The sequence below is a fragment of the Procambarus clarkii genome, chromosome 14 (assembly GCF_040958095.1).
Source record: "Procambarus clarkii isolate CNS0578487 chromosome 14, FALCON_Pclarkii_2.0, whole genome shotgun sequence".
In the NCBI taxonomy this organism is placed as follows: domain Eukaryota; kingdom Metazoa; phylum Arthropoda; class Malacostraca; order Decapoda; family Cambaridae; genus Procambarus; species Procambarus clarkii.
The window spans coordinates 38,765,429-38,786,516 of NC_091163.1; the positions used below are offsets into that span (position 1 = coordinate 38,765,429).

The 21,088-nt window shown below is 45.0% G+C and overlaps 1 protein-coding gene across 1 annotated transcript in view; it reads left to right on the top strand.

The window, feature by feature from the left end:
- Positions 1 to 21,088, top strand: part of LOC123770690 (uncharacterized) — a 48,593-nt gene that overhangs the window by 11,011 nt on the left and 16,494 nt on the right. Inside the window, exons 8-10 of the mRNA XM_045762790.2 lie at positions 6,767 to 7,056; positions 10,124 to 10,231; positions 16,573 to 16,736. Coding sequence (XP_045618746.1) covers positions 6,767 to 7,056; positions 10,124 to 10,231; positions 16,573 to 16,736 — 562 coding nt within the window. The remainder of the gene's footprint in view (positions 1 to 6,766; positions 7,057 to 10,123; positions 10,232 to 16,572; positions 16,737 to 21,088) is intronic.

The following is a 21,088-nucleotide window of genomic DNA, read 5'->3' on the forward strand; positions in this document are numbered from 1 at the left end:
TCCCCGCCGCGAACAATCGTTGTTACAACCAAGTACACATTTTACTGTTGCATTAAACAGAGGCTACAGTTAAGGATTTGCGCCCAGTAAATCCTCCCCGGCCAGGATACGAACCCATGACAGAGCGCTTGCGGAACGCCAGGCGAGTGTCTTAACACTACACCACGGAGACTGGTGTAGTGGTAAGACTATTGATTAAAAATCCAATATCACTTAAAATTGTAAACAAGGTTTGTAACTAAATGTACTGTCTTCACTTGCTAATTCCGATCTTCAACCCACCACTGTCCCACACCCTGATCAACCCACTGCTGCCCCACACCCTGATCAATCCACACCCTGATCAACCCACTGCTGCCCCACACCCTGATCAATCCACACCCTGATCAACCCACTGCTGCCCCACACCCTGATCAACCCACTGCTGCCCCACACCCTGATCAACCCACTGCTGCCCCACACCCTGATCAACCCACACCCTAATCAACCCACTGCTGCCCCACACCCTGATCAACCCACACCCTGATCAACCCACACCCTGATCAACCCACTGCTGCCCCACACCCTGATCAACCCACACCCTGATCAACCCACTACTGCCCCACACCCTGATCAACCCACTACTGCCCCACACCCTGATCAACCCACTACTGCCCCACACCCTGATCAACCCACCACTGTCCCACACCCTGATCAACCCACTACTGCCCCACACCCTGATCAACCCACTACTGCCCCACACCCTGATCAACCCACCACTGCCCCACACCCTGATCAACCCACTACTGCCCCACACCCTGATCAACCCACTACTGTCCCACACCCTGATCAACCCACCACTGCCCCACACCCTGATCAACCCACACCCTGATCAACCCACTACTGCCCCACACCCTGATAAACCCACTACTGCCCCACATTCTGATCAACCCACTACTGCCCCACACCCTGATCAACCCACTACTGCCCCACACCCTGATCAACCCACTACTGCCCCACACCCTGATCAACCCACCACTGCCCCACACCCTGATCAACGCACTGCTGTCCCACACCCTGATCAACCCACTACTGCCCCACACCCTGATCAACCCACCACTGCCCCACACCCTGATCAACCCACTACTGCCCCACACCCTGATCAACGCACTGCTGTCCCACACCCTGATCAACCCACTACTGCCCCACATTCTGATCAACCCACTACTGCCCCACACCCTGATCAACCCACTACTGCCCCACACCCTGATCAACCCACTACTGCCCCACACCCTGATCAACCCACTACTGCCCCACACCCTGATCAACCCACTACTGCCCCACACCCTGATCAACCCACCACTGCCCCACACCCTGATCAACCCACTACTGCCCCACACCCTGATCAACGCACTGCTGTCCCACACCCTGATCAACCCACTACTGCCCCACACCCTGATCAACCCACTACTGCCCCACACCCTGATCAACCCACCACTGCCCCACACCCTGATCAACCCACCACTGCCCCACACCCTGATCAACCCACTACTGCCCCACACCCTGATCAACCCACTACTGCCCCACACCCTGATCAACCCACTACTGCCCCACACCCTGATCAACCCACTACTGCCCCACACCCTGATCAACCCACTACTGCCCCACACCCTGATCAACCCACTACTGCCCCACACCCTGATCAACCCACCACTGCCCCACACCCTGATCAACCCACTACTGCCCCACACCCTGATCAACCCACCACTGCCCCACACCCTGATCAACCCACTACTGCCCCACACCCTGATCAACCCACCACTGCCCCACACCCTGATCAACCCACTACTGCCCCACACCCTGATCAACCCACTACTGCCCCACACCCTGATCAACCCACTACTGCCCTACACCCTGATCAACCCACTACTGCCCCACACCCTGATCAACGCACTGCTGTCCCACACCCTGATCAACCCACTACTGCCCCACACCCTGATCAACCCACTACTGCCCCACACCCTGATCAACCCACCACTGTCCCACACCCTGATCAACCCACTACTGCCCCACACCCTGATCAACCCACTGCTGCCCCACACCCTGATCAACCCACTACTGCCCCACACCCTGATCAACCCACTACTGCCCCACGCCCTGATCAACCCACCACTGCCCCACACCCTGATCAACCCACTACTGCCCCACACCCTGATCAACCCACCACTGCCCCACACCCTGATCAACCCACTACTGCCCCACACCCTGATCAACCCACCACTGCCCCACACCCTGATCAACCCATCACTGCCCCACACCCTGATCAACCCACCACTGCCCCACACCCTGATCAACCCACCACTGCCCCACACCCTGATCAACCCACTACTGTCCCACACCCTAATCAACCCACTACTGTCCCACACCCTGATCAACCCACTACTGCCCGACACCCTGATCAACCCACCACTGCCCCACACCCTGATCAACCCACTACTGCCCCACACCCTGATCAACCCACTACTGCCCCACACCCTGATCAACCCACTACTGCCCCACACCCTGATCAACCCACCACTGCCCCACACCCTGATCAACCCACTACTGCCCCACACCCTGATCAACCCACTACTGCCCCACACCCTGATCAACCCACTACTGCCCCACACCCTGATCAACCCACTACTGCCCCACACCCTGATCAACCCACTACTGCCCCACACCCTGATCAACCCACTACTGTCCCACACCCTGATCAACCCACTACTGCCCCACACCCTGATCAACCCACTACTGTCCCACACCCTGATCAACCCACTACTGCCCCACACCCTGATCAACCCACCACTGCCCCACACCCTGATCAACCCACTACTGCCCCACACCCTGATCAACCCACTACTGCCCCACACCCTGATCAACCCACTACTGCCCCACACCCTGATCAACCCACTACTGCCCCACACCCTGATCAACCCACCACTGCCCCACACCCTGATCAACCCACTACTGTCCTCATACTGGAGTTAAGTGATGTAATACAGCTGCAGACACCAGACATTGTTGCACTCACGGAGACAAAACTTGAAGATGTAATTTTAAATGAGGTCATATTCCCAAGGGGCTACTCAATTTGGAGACGGGACAGAAAAATTAGGAAAGGCGGTGGCGTTGCTGTGCTGGTAAAAGAACACCTAAAGGTGAAGGAAATAATGACTGCCAATCCACAAGAAGTTGACATAATAGCACTAGAGATCTGCTATGAGGATGATAAACTAATGATGATAAATGCATATAGTCCACCGCCAAGCAGCACATGGTCAAAGGAGGAGCTAGATAGTAAACGTGAAGGTCTTATAACAATAATGAGAGAGATTATAGCGGGAGCGGATAACGATAGATCACGACTGTTGATAGTCGGTGACTTCAACTTGAAATCCATAGACTGGGAAGCATATGAAGCTAAAACAGAAGATTTTTGGACCTGTAAATTTGTAGACCTCATCCTGGAAACATTCTTGTATCAACATGTTAAACAAGCTACGAGGATGAGGGAAGGGGACGTTCCCTCCATGCTAGATTTGATATTTACCAGGAAGGAGGAAGAGATATTTGACATTCAGTACCTTCCTCCCTTGGGTAAAAGTGACCATGTCTTTTTGGGAATAAAGTATGCAATGCATTATAAGCTGGAAGAAAATAAGGAGGTTGAAGCAGTTGAAAAACCAGACTTCAGGAGAGGACATTATGGTGACCTTAGAAATTTTTTTAGTGAGTATAATTGGACAGACTTGATGCTAGGCAAGGAAGTGAATGAGATGTATGGCAAGTTTTGTGAAATATATGATAAAGGCACAAAAAAATTTATACCAAAACAGAGATGCAGAACTAGGAAACAGGATTGGTTCAATAGAAATTGCGAGAGGGCTAGAGACCGAAAGACACAAAAATGGAATCAATACAGGAAGAGGCCGAACCCCCAAACATACCAGCGATACAAAGATGCGAGAAACAACTACACAGCAGTGAGGAGAGAGGCAGAAAGAAATTTTGAAAAAGGGATTGCGGACAAATGTAAAACAGAACCAGGTCTATTCTATAAATTCATAAACAACAAATTGCAGGTAAAGGATAATATTCAGAGGTTGAAAATGGGTAATAGATTCACGGAAGATGAAAAGGAAATGTGTGAAACACTAAACGAAAAGTTCCAAAGTGTGTTTGTACAAAATGAAATCTTTAGGGAACCAGATACAATAAGAATTCCAGAGAACAACATAGAACACATAGAAGTGTCTAGAGACGAAGTGGAAAAAATGCTCAAGGAGCTCGGTAAGAACAAAGCAGCTGGCCCAGATGGCGTTTCACCATGGGTTCTGAGAGAATGTGCATCTGAGCTCAGCATTCCACTTCACCTGATCTTTCAGGCATCCCTGTGTACAGGAATCGTAGCAGACGGGTGGAAACAGGCTAACATAGTTCCAATCTACAAAAGTGGCAGCAGGGAAGACCCCCTCAATTATAGACCTGTACCATTGACAAGTGTAATAGTGAAAGTATTGGAAAAACTAATCAAAACTAAATGGGTAGAACACCTAGAGAGAAATGATATAATATCAGACAGACAGTATGGTTTTCGATCTGGAAGATCCTGTGTATCGAATTTACTCAGTTTCTATGATCGAGCCACAGAGATATTACAGGAAAGAGATGGTTGGGTTGACTGCATCTATCTGGACCTAAAAAAGGCTTTCGACAGAGTTCCACATAAGAGGTTGTTCTGGAAACTGGAAAATATTGGAGGGGTGACAGGTAAGCTTCTATCATGGATGAAAAATTTTCTGACTGATAGAAAAATGAGGGCAGTAATCAGAGGCAATGTATCGGAATGGAGAAATGTCACAAGTGGAGTACCACAGGGTTCAGTTCTTGCACCAGTGATGTTTATTGTGTACATAAATGATCTACCAGTTGGTATACAGAATTATATGAACATGTTTGCTGATGATGCTAAGATAATAGGAAGGATAAGGAATTTAGATGACTGTCATGCCCTTCAAGAAGACCTAGACAAAATAAGTATATGGAGCACCACTTGGCAAATGGAATTTAATGTTAATAAATGTCATGTTATGGAATGTGGAATAGGAGAACATAGACCCCACACAACCTATATATTATGTGAGAAATCTTTAAAGAATTCTGATAAAGAAAGAGATCTAGGAGTGGTTCTAGATAGAAAACTATCACCTGAGGACCACATAAAGAATATTGTGCAAGGAGCCTATGCTATGCTTTCTAACTTCAGAATTGCATTTAAATACATGGATGGCGATATACTAAAGAAATTGTTCATGACTTTTGTTAGGCCAAAGCTAGAATATGCAGCTGTTGTGTGGTGCCCATATCTTAAGAAGCACATCAACAAACTGGAAAAGGTGCAAAGACATGCTACTAAGTGGCTCCCAGAACTGAAGGGCAAGAGCTACGAGGAGAGGTTAGAAGCATTAAATATGCCAAAACTAGAAGACAGAAGAAAAAGAGGTGATATGATCACTACATACAAAATAGTAACAGGAATTGATAAAATCGACAGGGAAGACTTCCTGAGACCTGGAATTTCAAGAACAAGAGGTCATAGATTTAAACTAGCTAAACACAGATGCCGAAGAAATATAAGAAAATTCACCTTCGCAAATAGAGTGGTAGACGGTTGGAACAAGTTAAGTGAGAAGGTGGTGGAGGCCAAGACCGTCAGTAGTTTCAAAGCGTTATATGACAAAGAGTGCTGGGAAGACGGGACACCACGAGCGTAGCTCTCATCCTGTAACTACACTTAGGTAATTACACTTAGGTAATTACACCCTGATCAACCCACTACTGTCCCACACCCTGATCAACCCACACCCTGATCAACCCACTACTGCCCCACACCCTGATCAACCCACCACTGCCCCACACCCTGATCAACCCACTACTGCCCCACACCCTGATCAACCCACCACTGTCCCACACCCTGATCAACCCACCACTGCCCCACACCCTGATCAACCCACTACTGCCCCACACCCTGATCAACCCACCACTGTCCCACACCCTGATCAACCCACCACTGCCCCACTAATTACGAAGCAATAAGATGCTTATCTTAACATACTAAGAAGGTTAGGTAAGGTCGGTGTTTTCTATGAAGCTTTTCAAGGTAAACTAGTATGTTTAGTATGTCACATATGCACGTATTTAATAAGTTAATATTGACTATACGAAAGTGCAAGAATGGGTTGACAGTACCTCACATAATTACCATGGACTTGTGGTTTACACGGTAGGTTTTGTTCTGTACTTTTAAAGCTTACTAAAGTTATTGATAATCGGAATTAGCGAGGCTATGAAAATTACAGGTAGCTTAAATGTGTTGTAATATTTAGGTGTTGTCATAGGGGCTTAAAAATGACATGTTTCTGTGCCTGATAGTGTACCATCTGTGTAAAAGACTCGGCGGGTTTAGCTTGAGGGAGCAATTCAGTGATGCTGTTCAGAAAGGATTGCTCTTAATATTTCAAAGTCCTACTTCATGCACATTATTACAGTAATACTGCAGTAGGGCTAAGTGTAGGGTATTTTGATCATACTGTAGAAGACGTGTAAAACCACATTTGCAAATGCCCCCCCCCCTACCCCCTTGGTACATGCCCTTGCTAGCCAAATGGGTAGCTAGGGTAGATACCATGGCACTATCCAAAAAGAAGTGTTTTAGTACAATAAACATTGGGTATCTTTTCTTTAGGGATCCAAAAACTACCATTTGACTACAACAAGATGGATGAATACGAGCGACAGAAGTTCCTGTCAAGAGATTATTACAACGTAACGGGACCCAGTGCTGCCAGGACTAGCAATATTAACGTCGATGAAGTCATAGAGTTTCTTAAATCTGTCACTCCCGAGAACTGTCACCTGTTCTCTCCCGATGATTTAGTTCTGCAAGGCGACATCGGTTTTGGTATGGAGAAGCAGTTTGAGAACGAAGCAAGAATGGCACTTCGTCTTGCAAATTTTCTGAGTGCTTTCCTGCAGGTAACTAATATTCCATTGTAATTTTGCTCTTTATTACTTGTGTGGATGAGCACTTTTAATGAAATTTAAGACTTTGCTGTCAGTTGTATCTTATTTGCACGATCATTATGCGCTTGTCAGCAATCTATCACTTTTGTTTGTTTTCACGTATTGGTTGGGTTATATATTTTCAGCTATGCTATTATTGTAACTTATTCCCTGTATATAGTATACAAGTTTCTTTCAATAATATGCTGGTAAATCTTATTTCTTGTTTAGATCATGTAGCAACCATTTTTCTGTGGGTTTTTTCCTCTTTCCCCCGGTTCAGCTGTTGCTTCAGGTCCTGACTCGCTTGGAGACTTACCAAGGGAAAGTTGTCCTCTTGGCTCCGTGGTGGCAGGCCCAGCTGTGGTGGCAGGCCCAGCTGTGGTGGCAGGCCCAGCTGTGGTTTCAGGCGCTGCTTGCTCAGTGTCTGAACCCGGAGGTTTTCCCGCTGGTTCGATCTTCTCCTTGAGTCTTCGCGTATGATATTCTTGACTCGAGTTCATCATCATCTCTATGGTGATCAGGTGGCTTCCTTGTTAGTGTCCCACCTGCGGGTTTCGTCTTGGCGGCAGTAAGAAGTTTCCTGGTGGTCCTCCCGTTTCTTCCTGCGTCTTTGTCGTTGTTCTTCGCTTTCTGTTCGGGTGTCGTCCTTTCTCTCTCTTGGTTGTTCCAGGACCGTCACCTTATGCCTAACACTGCTGCCTCGTATCGTGCGGCGCTGGCGGAGCTGCTTCAGCTTGCTTTCGTTATTAATGTTACTTCTGCGCCGTTTCGCAAGCTGTCTCGGGCATTGTTTCACCTCCGGCCTGCTCATGCGCCGCCTGAGCCGTCCTGGTCATTGGACAGAGTGCTCTCTTATCTTTCTTCTCCTCGGTTTGTTGTGGCCTCTGGGGGGTCGGGTTGGAGAGCTTCATGCTCTCCTCCAGCACAGGGGTTTCTGCTCTTTCAGTCTTAGTGATGGTTTTGTTCGTTTGCAGCCGTCTACTTCTTTTCTGACAAAAAATGAGACTGCTGCTTTCCGGAGGGGTCCCTGGGTTGTGGATGCTCGGTTGGTTCGGCCTGGGGTGCATCATGTTTTGTGTCCGGTTGTGGTTCTTTGTCATTATTTGCGCGCCATGGCTTCTGTGTCCAGAGACAGGCATTGGGTTGATCCGGTTTCCCTTCTTCCCTGTTCGCGGGTGCAGGTCTCCCAGGTCGTCCACAGAGTAATTAAGGCTAGCGAGCCTCCGGTCTATCCCCGTGCCCATGACGTTCGTAAGTTCGCTGCTCTTGCTGCCGTCTTTAGCAACATGTCGTGGGCTGACATTCGGGTGCGGGGTTTTTGGCGGTCGAACAGGGTCTTGGCTGCTCGTTACCTTGTGAACGTCCCTGGGCCTAGTCGGGCCTGTGTCGCTTTGGGTCAGCGGTTGCAGCCAGTTGTCTCGACTTCGGGTTGAGGATTGAGCAGCAACCGTCTCCCGAGTAAGTCCCTATGTTTTTTCCTCTGTGGGTAGTTAGCTCTGGGGAGCCGCAGGGGCTTCCCCCAGAAAACCAGTGTTGAATGTAATGAAATGCCATTTTCTGAGTGAGACCCGGAAGCTGCCCGGCATCCCTCCCTCCCTCCAGTCGGCGGTTTTTCTCGTGTTTTGACATCCAGCCTTAGAACTAAAGGGTGGATAGCCGGCGTGTGGGGTCTGGGGCTCCCCCTTCCCCCTCCCGGAGAGGGGGGAGCTGCGCAGACAGCGGCGCGGCGATGTGTGACGTCATGATCGTTTGCTCGTTTCGTTTAGGGGATTTCTATCCATTTGTTCGGCTTTAGGTAGCAATAATTTCACCAGAATATGGGTTTGTTTTGGGATGCTTACCTTTGTGGGTGCCTGACCCGGTCGATGGCAGACGGAATGCTTCCAACCACACGGGGGTTTCTATAGGCCATTGCTCCCCTTGCCTCTCTGAGGGGGGCCAGGTTCTGGCTTGTGGTCCCCAGTAGGCCCATTGAACTCCATACACATGACTGATGCCAAAGTCTAACATAAGCATTTCAGCCTAGAAAGCTCCAGGGAGCCTCCGGGTCTCATCCAGAAAATGGCGTTTCATTACATTCAACGCTGGTTTTTTCTGGCGTAGATTTCCTGGATTATGTTCGCAATCTGAGATTTAACTCCTAAAAGTAGTTTTAACTTTTAACATTCTATTTTATAGTTGAGGAAGGGGTAAAAGGCTTAAACCAGATCTACACTGCTCTTAAAGCTCTCTATTTAACATTTGGAAGGAAAAGAAACTTGGCATGGGCCAGAAACAAACTGAAACTGTCATTTTTCATTTCATGTGTGTGGATTGGGGGGGGTTTTGTTTTTAGCCATGTTGCAATTTTTTCTCTTCATTGAACTTAGCTAAAAGCTAATTTAACTAGTAGCTAAGAATATTTGGAGTGTTGTTCAACTTGCTTCCTTTCCCCAGAATAAATCTATTCCTCATGGCTGGTGTATATCAAGGGTTCACCACATGTGGGAGGGTGTTTGGCTAAAGAAATAAACATTAGCTTATGCACACATACACTTAGGCTCATTTGCTCATCCACTACTTTACTCTCACTACCTCGTGGTTGTACTCAAACACACACACACTCTTGCTCTCAGCTGGGGAGCTCGTTGTTAGGACTGGAGAACAGGTGTAGTGGGCATTAGCATAACGAAGTTAGTTAGTTTGGTCGGGAGTAATTAGCATGCATGTGTATGAGGTCATGTTGCTCTGTATTATGGATGGCTTGATTAAAGCTTCCTTTTCTGTTAAACTTCCTATTTGTTACATTGGCCTCGCTCAGTTTTAATTACCATAAAATTTTTATTGTTAACAATTACAATTACAGTTTTGCTTATTTGTACTTATATTTGTTTTTGTACTTGTACAAAAGTACAAGTACTTATTTGTACTTACAAAAAGTAATGTTGTACTTACAAAAAGTAATGTTGTACTTACAAAAAGTAATGTTGTACTTACAAAAAGTAATGTTGTACTTACAAAAAGTAATGTTGTACTTACAAAAAGTAATGTTCCTCAGCTTGTGAACCATAAGGAAATCTTCTCGGGAGTGCGTGTCATTGACCAACCACTCTCAGAAGATCAGATGATGGGCGAAGTGTTATCAATCATTCTGGGCAACAGCAGGGTAAGTACATTATTTGCAATTTAAGTATGCAATGTTCTGCTCCATTTCCAGACAAGATTTTGTTTTGGTTCTTGACTTAAACCTTAGTTTCAAAACATGGTTTATATTACGAAGTTTTCCTTTAAAATTTGACTGTAAACTTTAGGGTGCTATTTTATTTTAAATTATAATCATATTTTTATATAGACACTATGGCTGGGTGGCTACGTGGTGTTATTGCGAGACGTTAACACTTTCGCGCTCCGTGGAAACTCGCGGTTGACAGGGGGTAGGTGGCCCCTCCATGCGGGTAAGCGCGCGGTGACACCCAAATGTGTATACTTGTTCCAGCTTTATCACCTTAATTCTCGTGCTACGTCGCTCGTTTTGGTATCATTGTGTTCGCAATTAAATTCTCTACAGGTGTGTATAAATATAATGTCCAAAAGCCTAGCGTGACTCCCAACAGCAAAGCGTAAAGTCGGCAAAAACGCACAAAATCAGTAACATGTGCATTCTCGTTCCATTTTTTTACCTTAATTCTCGTGCTACGTCGCTCGTTTTGGTATCATTGTGTTCGCAATTAAATTCTCTACAGGTGTGTATAAATATAATGTCCAAAAGCCTAGCGTGACTCCCAACAGCAAAGCGTAAAGTCGGCAAAAACGCACAAAATCAGTAACATGTGCATTCTCGTTCCATTTTTTTACCTTAATTCTCGTGCTACGTCGCTCGTTTTGGTATCATTGTGTTCGCAATTAAATTCCCTACAGATGTGTATGAATAAAATGTACAAAAGGCTGGAGTGCCTCCCCGCAGAAAAGCCTAAAGTTACCCGTGAACGAGCACCATTTTGTACATTGCAACCTAATGTTCAACTCGTTCAATTTGATAACATCAAATTTCGTGCTACGTCGCTCATTTTGGTATCAAATTGTTCGCAATAAAAAGGCGATTATTTTAAAACTAGTCCCAGAATAATAGAGCAATAACTGGATTTTTAACAAATATTTTAATTCTGGACGCTCATCATCACAAATTTATTTATATCTTTCCAGTGTTCTGACATAAATATTTGTGTTACATCTTTCATTTTGGTATCAAATTATTCGCAATAAAAAGGCGCACATTTTAAAACAAGTCCCAAGATAATAGGACAATAAATAGAATTTTAACAAATATTTTAATATTCAGACCATAGACCTATTTATAATATTTCAAGTGTTTGGACATCAAGTTTCATGTTATATCTTTGATTTTGGTATCAAATTGTGTGCAATCTAAAGGCGCTTATTTTAAAACCACTACCAGATTGATCTGATAAAATTTAAATTTTTAAAAAATATTGTAATGAGTGACGCAGTATTGCGTCGTTGGAACACATTCAGTAGAAAAGTGAGTGACGAATTATTCAGTCTGTGGAACGCGAAAGTGTTAATGTTAGGGCACGTGTGCACTTGTGGCCCCAAGATCGTAACATAATAAAAACATGCTTTGAATGTTATTAAACACCAGTTTCTGAGTGAGCCTCTGTGGCTCTGAAACTATCCGAGTGAGATGGCTCCCAACTACTAGATCACATCAGCTGCAGAGTACTTAGGCCTACCAGTGACCCGAGCCAGAACGTGGCCCCTTTAAAGAGCCGCAGGAAGACGATGACAAACTGTCACCTCACTGGGGAAGGCATCCAGAAAGTCAGTAAACTAAAACAGACAACTGCTGGATTCACAGAAGACTGAAACCTTGCAGCCTACCTAATGAACTCCAACTGTGTAAAAAACAATAACATCTCTCAAAACTAGCATGTGCTCATTCTCTCTTCCCCCCCCCCCCACATTCATTTGGGGGGGGGGGAGAAACCCAGGCCTTTTCAAGGCTTGAGCCCTTAGTTCTGGAGCAAATGCATGCACAAGATCCTTGCCTGATGACCTGGAAGAGAGGGAGGAATCAGAGCCACAGGAGCTCACCCAGAAATTGGCATTTAATTACACTCGACGCTGGTTTTCTAGGGTAACTCCCCTTGTGGTTTCCTGAAGCCAACTACCCTTGGAGATGGAGGAAACACGGGGCCTTACCAGGGAGGAGACAGAACTGCAGGCAGTCAAGATGAAGACAAGAACGGCAGCCGAGAAACCAGACCCAAGGCCATACAAGGAAGCTGAGGTCTGGGAACATTAAATACCAGGCCAAAAGCCCCGCACCTGAATATCAACCCAAGAGATATTACCAAAGACAGCCGCCAGAGTATTCGTCTTTGCCAATTTCTGCAAAGACGACAGCCTGCCACAGTATTACAATCAAAACTGGAATGTGTATACACAACCTTGTCCCCTGGACTTCAGCTCATGGGCCCCACCTCACTTGTGGTTCCTTGAGATATATAAATAATCTCATATATCGCTGACAATGTTATTCAATTTAGGCCATCCCTCACCTGGCTGCCTGAGGGCTCAAAACACTGGCCCCACCAAACCGCTCCTTTACCTGGGCCGATCCTCACACGATCACATGGGGCTCTATCATGGGCCCCCCAAATTCTCTTGCACAAAATACAGGCTGGTTTTTCCAGCCTGTATTTTGTGCCTCACTGCTTCAGAAACATTACTATAACTCTGGAGGACTGGTTCTCAAATAACCACAACTGCATCTGTCGACTCCACAGAACATCACTGTGACACCCTCCTGGTGCACTAGCTCAGTACCCTTCCTTGTATGCCTATACTCTTGAAGGAGGGTTGCCCTTCCTGCCGACAAAGACCTCTCTCATTGGGTCCGCCTCACAGATGTCACGGCTTGCCACCTCTCACAACTTTGTTGCACTGCTCGACAAATCCACTTGCAAAGAGGTCAGCCCTTTGGCTCACACGCACTACTGGATACTACCCTAATTTTTTTCGTGCCGGTCCTACTCACGTACATCAGTTGACAATATCTGTCCATTGACGGAACGACAGGTGACAGACGTCAGACCTCCTTGCTGTCGGGCGAAAAGTGATTTGTTTTGGGCCATTTTTGCACTTTCCTTGCATGACGTCATCATCTTGCTTCATGCTGATTGGTTCTCACAGGTTGTGCCTGTCAGGACTACTCCACGTTTCTGTTAACTGACATTCTGGTGCCCCCTTTCCTCTGTCATGGCATTTTATAAATTACTGACGTTTGCTCTATTGCACGGCCTGGCCCTTACTAACCAATCTCAAGTATGACTGTGTCCCTAGGCTACTGCTTTGGTCATATAATTCTTCTAAACTTACTTATTTGTTTAGTGAATATGATGGATGGTAACCTTCTAGTTTTGCCAAGGGAATTTGAAACAGGAGTTAGGAAACGTCTGAGTAGAGTAACAAATTAAAAATATATTTGCAAAATAAGACATACACCATATAAAATATTGAGAGGAAACTCCTCACAACTTAATGAACAATCTCATTAATAGCTACACATCAATATGATTTATCTTCCACAAAAAACTCCAGCAATATGATAACCCTTAATACTCTGGCCCAACAATAGTGAATTTATACAGCAATCACACACATTCTCATATTTGTCAGACACAGATATATACGAACTAGGAAACCTGGACACTCCTAACACTTTCGCTCACTGGGCGCGCGACCTCCCACTACCTCAGGTGGGCTTGGGTGTTTCACGGGAGCGGCTAAATTCTGAAAAGTGTATACTTTTTTCAACTTTGTCAGCTCAATTCTCGTCCTAAGATTTTCAATTTGGTATCAATGGGTTCGCAATAGAATTCTCTACAAGACTAAATGCATATATACTCCAAAAGCCTGGCTTACCATCCGCAACTAACAGAGGAAGTGAGAGAAAGTTACCCAGGAGCGCACAAAAGGGATAAAATGTTTACACTCTTTTCAGTTTTGTCAACTCAATTCTCGTGCTAGGTCTTTCATTTTGGTATCAATGTGTTCGCAATTGAATTCCCAACAGAAGTATATGCATATAATGTCAAAAACAGCAGCGATCTCCACCCGTCGACGTGATGAAAACAGGCCGCGGTTACTAGAAAGAGAGCGCTGTGTCACCCCAAGGTGCCTCTCATTATATTAGAGGGCGCAGTAATTCTGAAAAGTGTATACTTTTTTCAACTCTGTCATCTCAATTCCTGTCCTAGGTCTTTCATTTTGGTATCATTGTGTTCGCAATAGAATTCTCTTCAGGAGTATATGCAAATATAAAGTCCAAAAGTCCGGCGTACCACCCACAGCAAACAGAGAAAGTGACAGAGCGTTACCCCAGTGAGCGCTAATAAAGAGCAATAAAATGGGTATTCTGTTTTCAACTTTGTTACCTCAATTCTGGTCCTAGGACTTTCATTTTGGTATCAATGTATTCGCAATGAAATTCCCTACGGGTGTATATTCATATAATATCCAAAACCGGAACAAAATCTTCCCAAAAATGCCGCTACTGTTGCCGCACGGAGGACTCAATGCTGAGTCCTCGCCGGACTTGCCCCTGTTTTATGGAGGACTCAATGCTGAGTCCTCGCCGGACTTGCCCCTGTTTTATGGAGGACTCAATGCTGAGTCATCGCCAAGCAAAAATGTTAAGTAACCTACTCGGTAGAACATCAATTTACTCTACAAACTCTTGCAACCTGAATGACTACAACATTAATGCTTATCTGGATCCCTCAAAGCATCAGTAATCGGCCAACACAGACGCTCCTCCGGCCAGGGTACGATGGCATCCACCCGTCTAGCCACGTCACTCGCACCTTGACAGCCATCTCATCCTTCCTAGTCACACTCTATAATGACTCATTTAACCATACTCCCTTCGTAGGTTATATAAACGAGTCCATTTTTCCTTCACAAAATATTTCCATAAAATATATTGATAGTTCACACTAAATCTCCTCCTCTAGGTACTGTACTAGATTCCTCGGCGGAGTAATATCAGCAACACCCGACCTCAACACCCGACCTCTGACAGCTGCAGGTTTCTTTCAGGAAATGTACTCTTTATTGCTTTTATATAACTTTCTCTCCTTTAGGTAACGTGTTACAAAGCTTGTCTACATCAAAATCTCTGCAAGAGACAAGGTTCATAACAGTGCCATCTCGGTTACCATGGCAACTGGAGCCTCTGTCACACAATTTCTGGGATTCTTCCATCTTAGTGGGAAAGAGCTCTTGCCTCTGATTCCTCCTCACCACATAACTCTCTCATTAACATCATAAAAACACATTCATAGTTACCCTACCTACTTTCCTCTGAACACACACATGCACGAACAAATAAACACTAAAATGATGGCTGCTGAATGGGAAAAACTCCTACAAGAGGTAGCCTAAGATAGGCTACATAGAATCATGCTAGCAGGCACTGCCTCTTGCAGCACTGGTGCATACAGCTTGGGAAGAGCCACTGACGAAGCCACTGACGAAGACACCAAGACCCACACACCAGGTCCCAAGCTGAGCACCACAACTTCCTCGTACAGCCAATCAGAATGGAGCTCAACGATTACCAGAAAATGCACGATGGAAGCCCAAATGTGAGAGGGCATGATGTTTCTTCGCTATGATCACTGGCGACAACAAAGACACGTGACCATGGAGCTGCACCAGGCCCACATCCTGGGAAAGTGTTGGAGCAGACACCTAGTCATAGAACAGCTCAAGAGAAAGGCCACCCAAAATCACCTGAAACAGTCGCCTCTTCATGCCACTCGAGTGTGGGAGCAAGACAGACCATGCCAATCCCCCAAGGAAAAGAAAACATTGCCTGCTCTGGTAACTAGACTCCTAATAGGTACAAAGGAATGGGAGGGAGGAGGAAGGGGGGGCATCCTTTTACCCATTAAAGAGAAAAAACATAATGGGGGAATCTGTTATTACTTTAAGGGACACTTGGGAGGAAACGAGTAAATAATGGGGAGGATGGGCTGCCACCACTCATTATTTTATAGACTAATGGAGTGTTAGGGATATTAACTTCATAACTCCAGTATGATGTCTACTCTGAGAGAATACACATAATGCTTGCTTTCACCATACCTCATTATTTCCCTCTACAACCCCACTTTCTCTCTGAGTGTTCCAGCGACCTAACGCACGAGTCACACCTGACACAGATCAGGTGTCCTATGCAGGTAGTTTTTATCAAATTCTCTTGAGAACTCCTTGAGAGGTTGGCTAGTTATATGTACCCTGATGTTTTGGGCAAGTATTTAACAAAAAAATGAATTTTTTCTTCAAACTGTTCAATAGTTCCCCTATTTATCACATTAGATCACATTATATCTCATGCTACATACATATTCTAAGATGGTGCATTTAGACAGAATAAATTTCGTTATCCTGCAAACGTATTACAGGTATTTTTCTTTTCAGATTTGGTCTTCAGGAATGTTTTGGGACCGTGGCAAATTTACAAACCAGACTCTGTTTGCCCCAGTAGCTTACAAGACAACACTAAATACTCGCAAGTATGCAATGGAGGATCTCGCCAGATTGAACTCTACGCGTGATGTCTATATCAACAAGCCTTGGTTTAGGTATGATATTGACAACTTACATTATATATTAAAGGTGAACCGATGTATCATCAGTGATGTCTGTGTATTTTTGCAGCATTAGTATTGGTAAATTTTCAGCCAATACATAAACTTTTCTCTTTCAGAGGTAAATACAGGAGTTAGCTGGTCTAGTGCTTTTCCTCCCACAGGTCATCTTAACCCTTACCCTTCAAGTTTACTCTGGAATACCACCTGAAGACGCCTCTGAATGCCATAATGAATACAGCAATACCCATACATACTGGGATGACTTTTTAGTGACGGAAAAATGAAAAGAATGGCAAGAAATGTCCAAACTCTACCATCAACTCGGTCAAATGGTAGACAGGACAGACAATGTGGCACCCTTACCAGAACCACAGATATTAACACTATCCCGTCCCCACCGCATGCTCCCTAGACTACCTCAAGGTGCGCCGGCTGTTAGCGTGCTGCCACACTCAAATATATACTTATTATCTTTTACGTTTCTCACTTCAATTTTCGTCTTACAGCGTTGATTTTAGTATCTTTTTGTTCGCAATAGAATTCCCTACGGGAATATATACATACGAAGTCCAAAAGTCCGGCGTGCCACCTCGCACCAAACTCAGAAATCGGCCGATTGTTACCCATGAGTGCGCAATTCCACCAAAATGTGACTACGTTTTGTAGGATTCTCACCTTAATTCTGGTCCTACGTCGTTCAATATGGTATCAGTTTGTTCACAATAAAATTCCATACAGGGCATATGAATATAAAGAGCAAAATCCGTTAGCCATGAGCTAGCACTCATTTGCACACCCACTACACCTGCACACAAATGTGTATAGGTTTTTTAGTTTGATAATGTCAATTTTCTTGTTAGGCCATTCATTTTGGTACCAATTTGTTTGCAATAGAAGGATTTTTCTACATGAATGAATTTTGAATTAATTTTTTCTACAACGGGGGAAAAAAAAGGCTGTACTTACCACCCAATGATGTTTGTAGAGCATGAGTTGAGCATTAGGCTGAACCATTCCACCTGCTCCAGGAAACTGTTTCATGAAGTTGCTCAACCAATGTTTTATAGATGGAGTGGATGGTGAGTAAGCATTACTGCTTATCCACCCAATATGTCTTCTTGCGATGGTACAAGCCGGAGCATGGTGCAGCACACAGTGCCACACCACACGACTTGCACTTATATTTGGTGTCTTCCCTTTTACCATTTCTGAAGCAAACATGACCCTTCATCCCTTTCTGGACGCGAAATAGAGAATGGTTCAATTTGCTGATCAGACGTTCTGGTTTATCAACAATATGAGGGTTTCTCCTAGCAGTAGCAGCAGAAGGAATAATCTGACTCGTCTTCTGAGTCAGATGATGAATTGTCACGTCAAGGTGAAGATGGGAATAGTGGCTGCCTCACACCTGATGGTCCGGGTGTAATAACTGTAAACATCCCAGAGGAGTGCTTGGTACTGGTACAGTCAAGCTTGGTGTTGCAGTAAAACTGTCTACAAATGGTGCAGTGTTGTCAGTTGACCGGGCTTCACCAGAACGTTTACGTTTCCTACATGCGGTGCGTCCATGTGTGCCTGTGGCAGTGGGAGGCTCAAAATCAGCACTCTCCTCACTTTCAAGTTCATCCTCGCCTGCTGTTTCAATTTCAACAAACTCACTGTCTACATCACTGTTACTTTCGTCACTTTCATCTTCAAAATCAGAAAAAGCGTCAACTGTAGTCTGTATATTTGTTGGGGTTAGTTTCACAGTCCTGTATTTTTGGCAAACCTTGATGCCCCATGGCCCCTAACAGAAAATGGGAAGACATTGACACAAACTTTAAAACATGTTCCCAAAATGATCGGATAAAAAATGTAATTTTAACAAATATATTAAAATCGGATGTTGTAGACGTCCCTCCCGAATATCCGCAGTTAATTACGGATGTCGTATACGTCCCTCTCGAACGAAAGTGTTAACACCAATTAAAATACCCAGCACTTCCACAAATACAATATCATCTTTCATTTTTGCCAATATTTGAGGTATCAAAACATGCAACACAAAGGCTATTTTATAACTGGTCTCCTAAATGTGGCAAATGCAAGTTTGCAGCTTTAACTGAAATCCAAACTAACTTGTGATAGTGAGATATGGATACCAGAATTCAATCTTTTCAGGGTGTGATAGGAAACATAGATTACATGGTGGGGTCAGCCTGTACATCAAAGATATTTGTGCAAAGATCTTTTACTGTTAGAATCCACTCAATAAAGCATCTTAATTATTTGGACTGCTTAAAAATTTAAACATGTATTACCTTGAGCACAAGCGGGAGAGATGCATAATAATTTACAATTGGAAAATAGTGGAACTGGTCCCAAGTCTGCCCACAGGAATAACCATACGAGACCAAGAGGCATGACAGAATATGTATAATAACCACATTAAAAAGCAGAGGTGCAATAGGTACACTGAGAGAGAACTCTATGAACATCAAAGGCTCAAGACTTATCAACACACTCCTCTTCCACATGCGGGGTATAACTCTCCGACCTCTTGCGGTGTTCAATGAGAACTTGATAAACACCTTCAAATGATACTTGATCAACCAGGCTGTGACTCATACGTCAGGCTGCTTGTTGACCAGACACCAACCAGAAGGCCTGGTCAGAGCCTTCCCAGAGTCAGGGCCATGGGAACGATAATTCTCTCACTGATCAACAGGTCATTAACAGGCAGCAAGCACACTTGAGAGCTTCCCAGTCTCACAGCTCATGGGAAGCCTTACCCTGCTAGTTTATCACAGCTCATGGGAAGCCTTACACTGCTAGTTTATCACAGCTCATGGGAAGCCTTACACTGCTAGTTTATCACAGCTCATGGGAAGCCTTACCCTGCTAGTTTATCACAGCTCATGGGAAGCCTTACCCTGCTAGTTTATCACAGCTCATGGGAAGCCTTACACTACTAGTTTATCACAGCTCATGGGAAGCCTTACACTGCTAGTTTATCACAGCTCATGGGAAGCCTTACACTACTAGTTTATCACAGCTCATGGGAAGCCTTACACTGCTAGTTTATCACAGCTCATGGGAAGCCTTACACTGCTAGTTTATCACAGCTCATGGGAAGCCTTACACTGCTAGTTTATCACAGCTCATGGGAAGCCTTACACTGCTAGTTTATCACAGCTCATGGGAAGCCTTACACTGCTAGTTTATCACAGCTCATGGGAAGCCTTACACTGCTAGTTTATCACAGCTCATGGGAAGCCTTACACTGCTAGTTTATCACAGCTCATGGGAAGCCTTACACTGCTAGTTTATCACAGCTCATGGGAAGCCTTACACTACTAGTTTATCACAGCTCATGGGAAGCCTTACACTGCTAGTTTATCACAGCTCATGGGAAGCCTTACACTGCTAGTTTATCACAGCTCATGGGAAGCCTTACACTGCTAGTTTATCACAGCTCATGGGAAGCCTTACACTGCTAGTTTATCACAGCTCATGGGAAGCCTTACACTACTAGTTTATCACAGCTCATGGGAAGCCTTACACTGCTAGTTTATCACAGCTCATGGGAAGCCTTACACTGCTAGTTTATCACAGCTCATGGGAAGCCTTACACTGCTAGTTTATCACAGCTCATGGGAAGCCTTACACTGCTAGTTTATCACAGCTCATGGGAAGCCTTACACTGCTAGTTTATCACAGCTCATGGGAAGCCTTACACTGCTAGTTTATCACAGCTCATGGGAAGCCTTACACTACTAGTTTATCACAGCTCATGGGAAGCCTTACACTACTAGTTTATCACAGCTCATGGGAAGCCTTACCCTACAAGTTTATCCTGGAACACGATGGCTTCTGACTCCTGTTAGCAGCTTAGTTTTGTCGTCCCACAGTTCAACTTGAGCACTACCCTAATTACTTTCTCCTGGAACACTATCTGTGAGTTGGCTTACAACCAGGTCCCAAGTTACTGCTGGGTTAACAGTTACAGATTGTTTACCAATCGTCTCTCCCTCCCTCAGGGATGAGTTATGAGGAAAGATGTGAGCAATTAATTTCACATTACTGAAAGACAAAGAGTAAGAGAAGACATGATTACAACATGTAAAATTCTCAGGGGTATTGACAAAGTAGACACATTGTAGAGAACACTTTGAATGGTCTATGCAGTTAAGTGTTGAAGGCAGATTCCAGTCTTGACTTCTAATAGAAGTATGACAAGGCCTGTATCTAGAGAGACCTGTTTACCAGTTGATTGAAGACTGAGAGGTGGGACCAAATTGCTAAAGCTCAACCCCCCAGCTAACACAATTAGGTGAGTATTCCTGCTCCTCACCTAACAG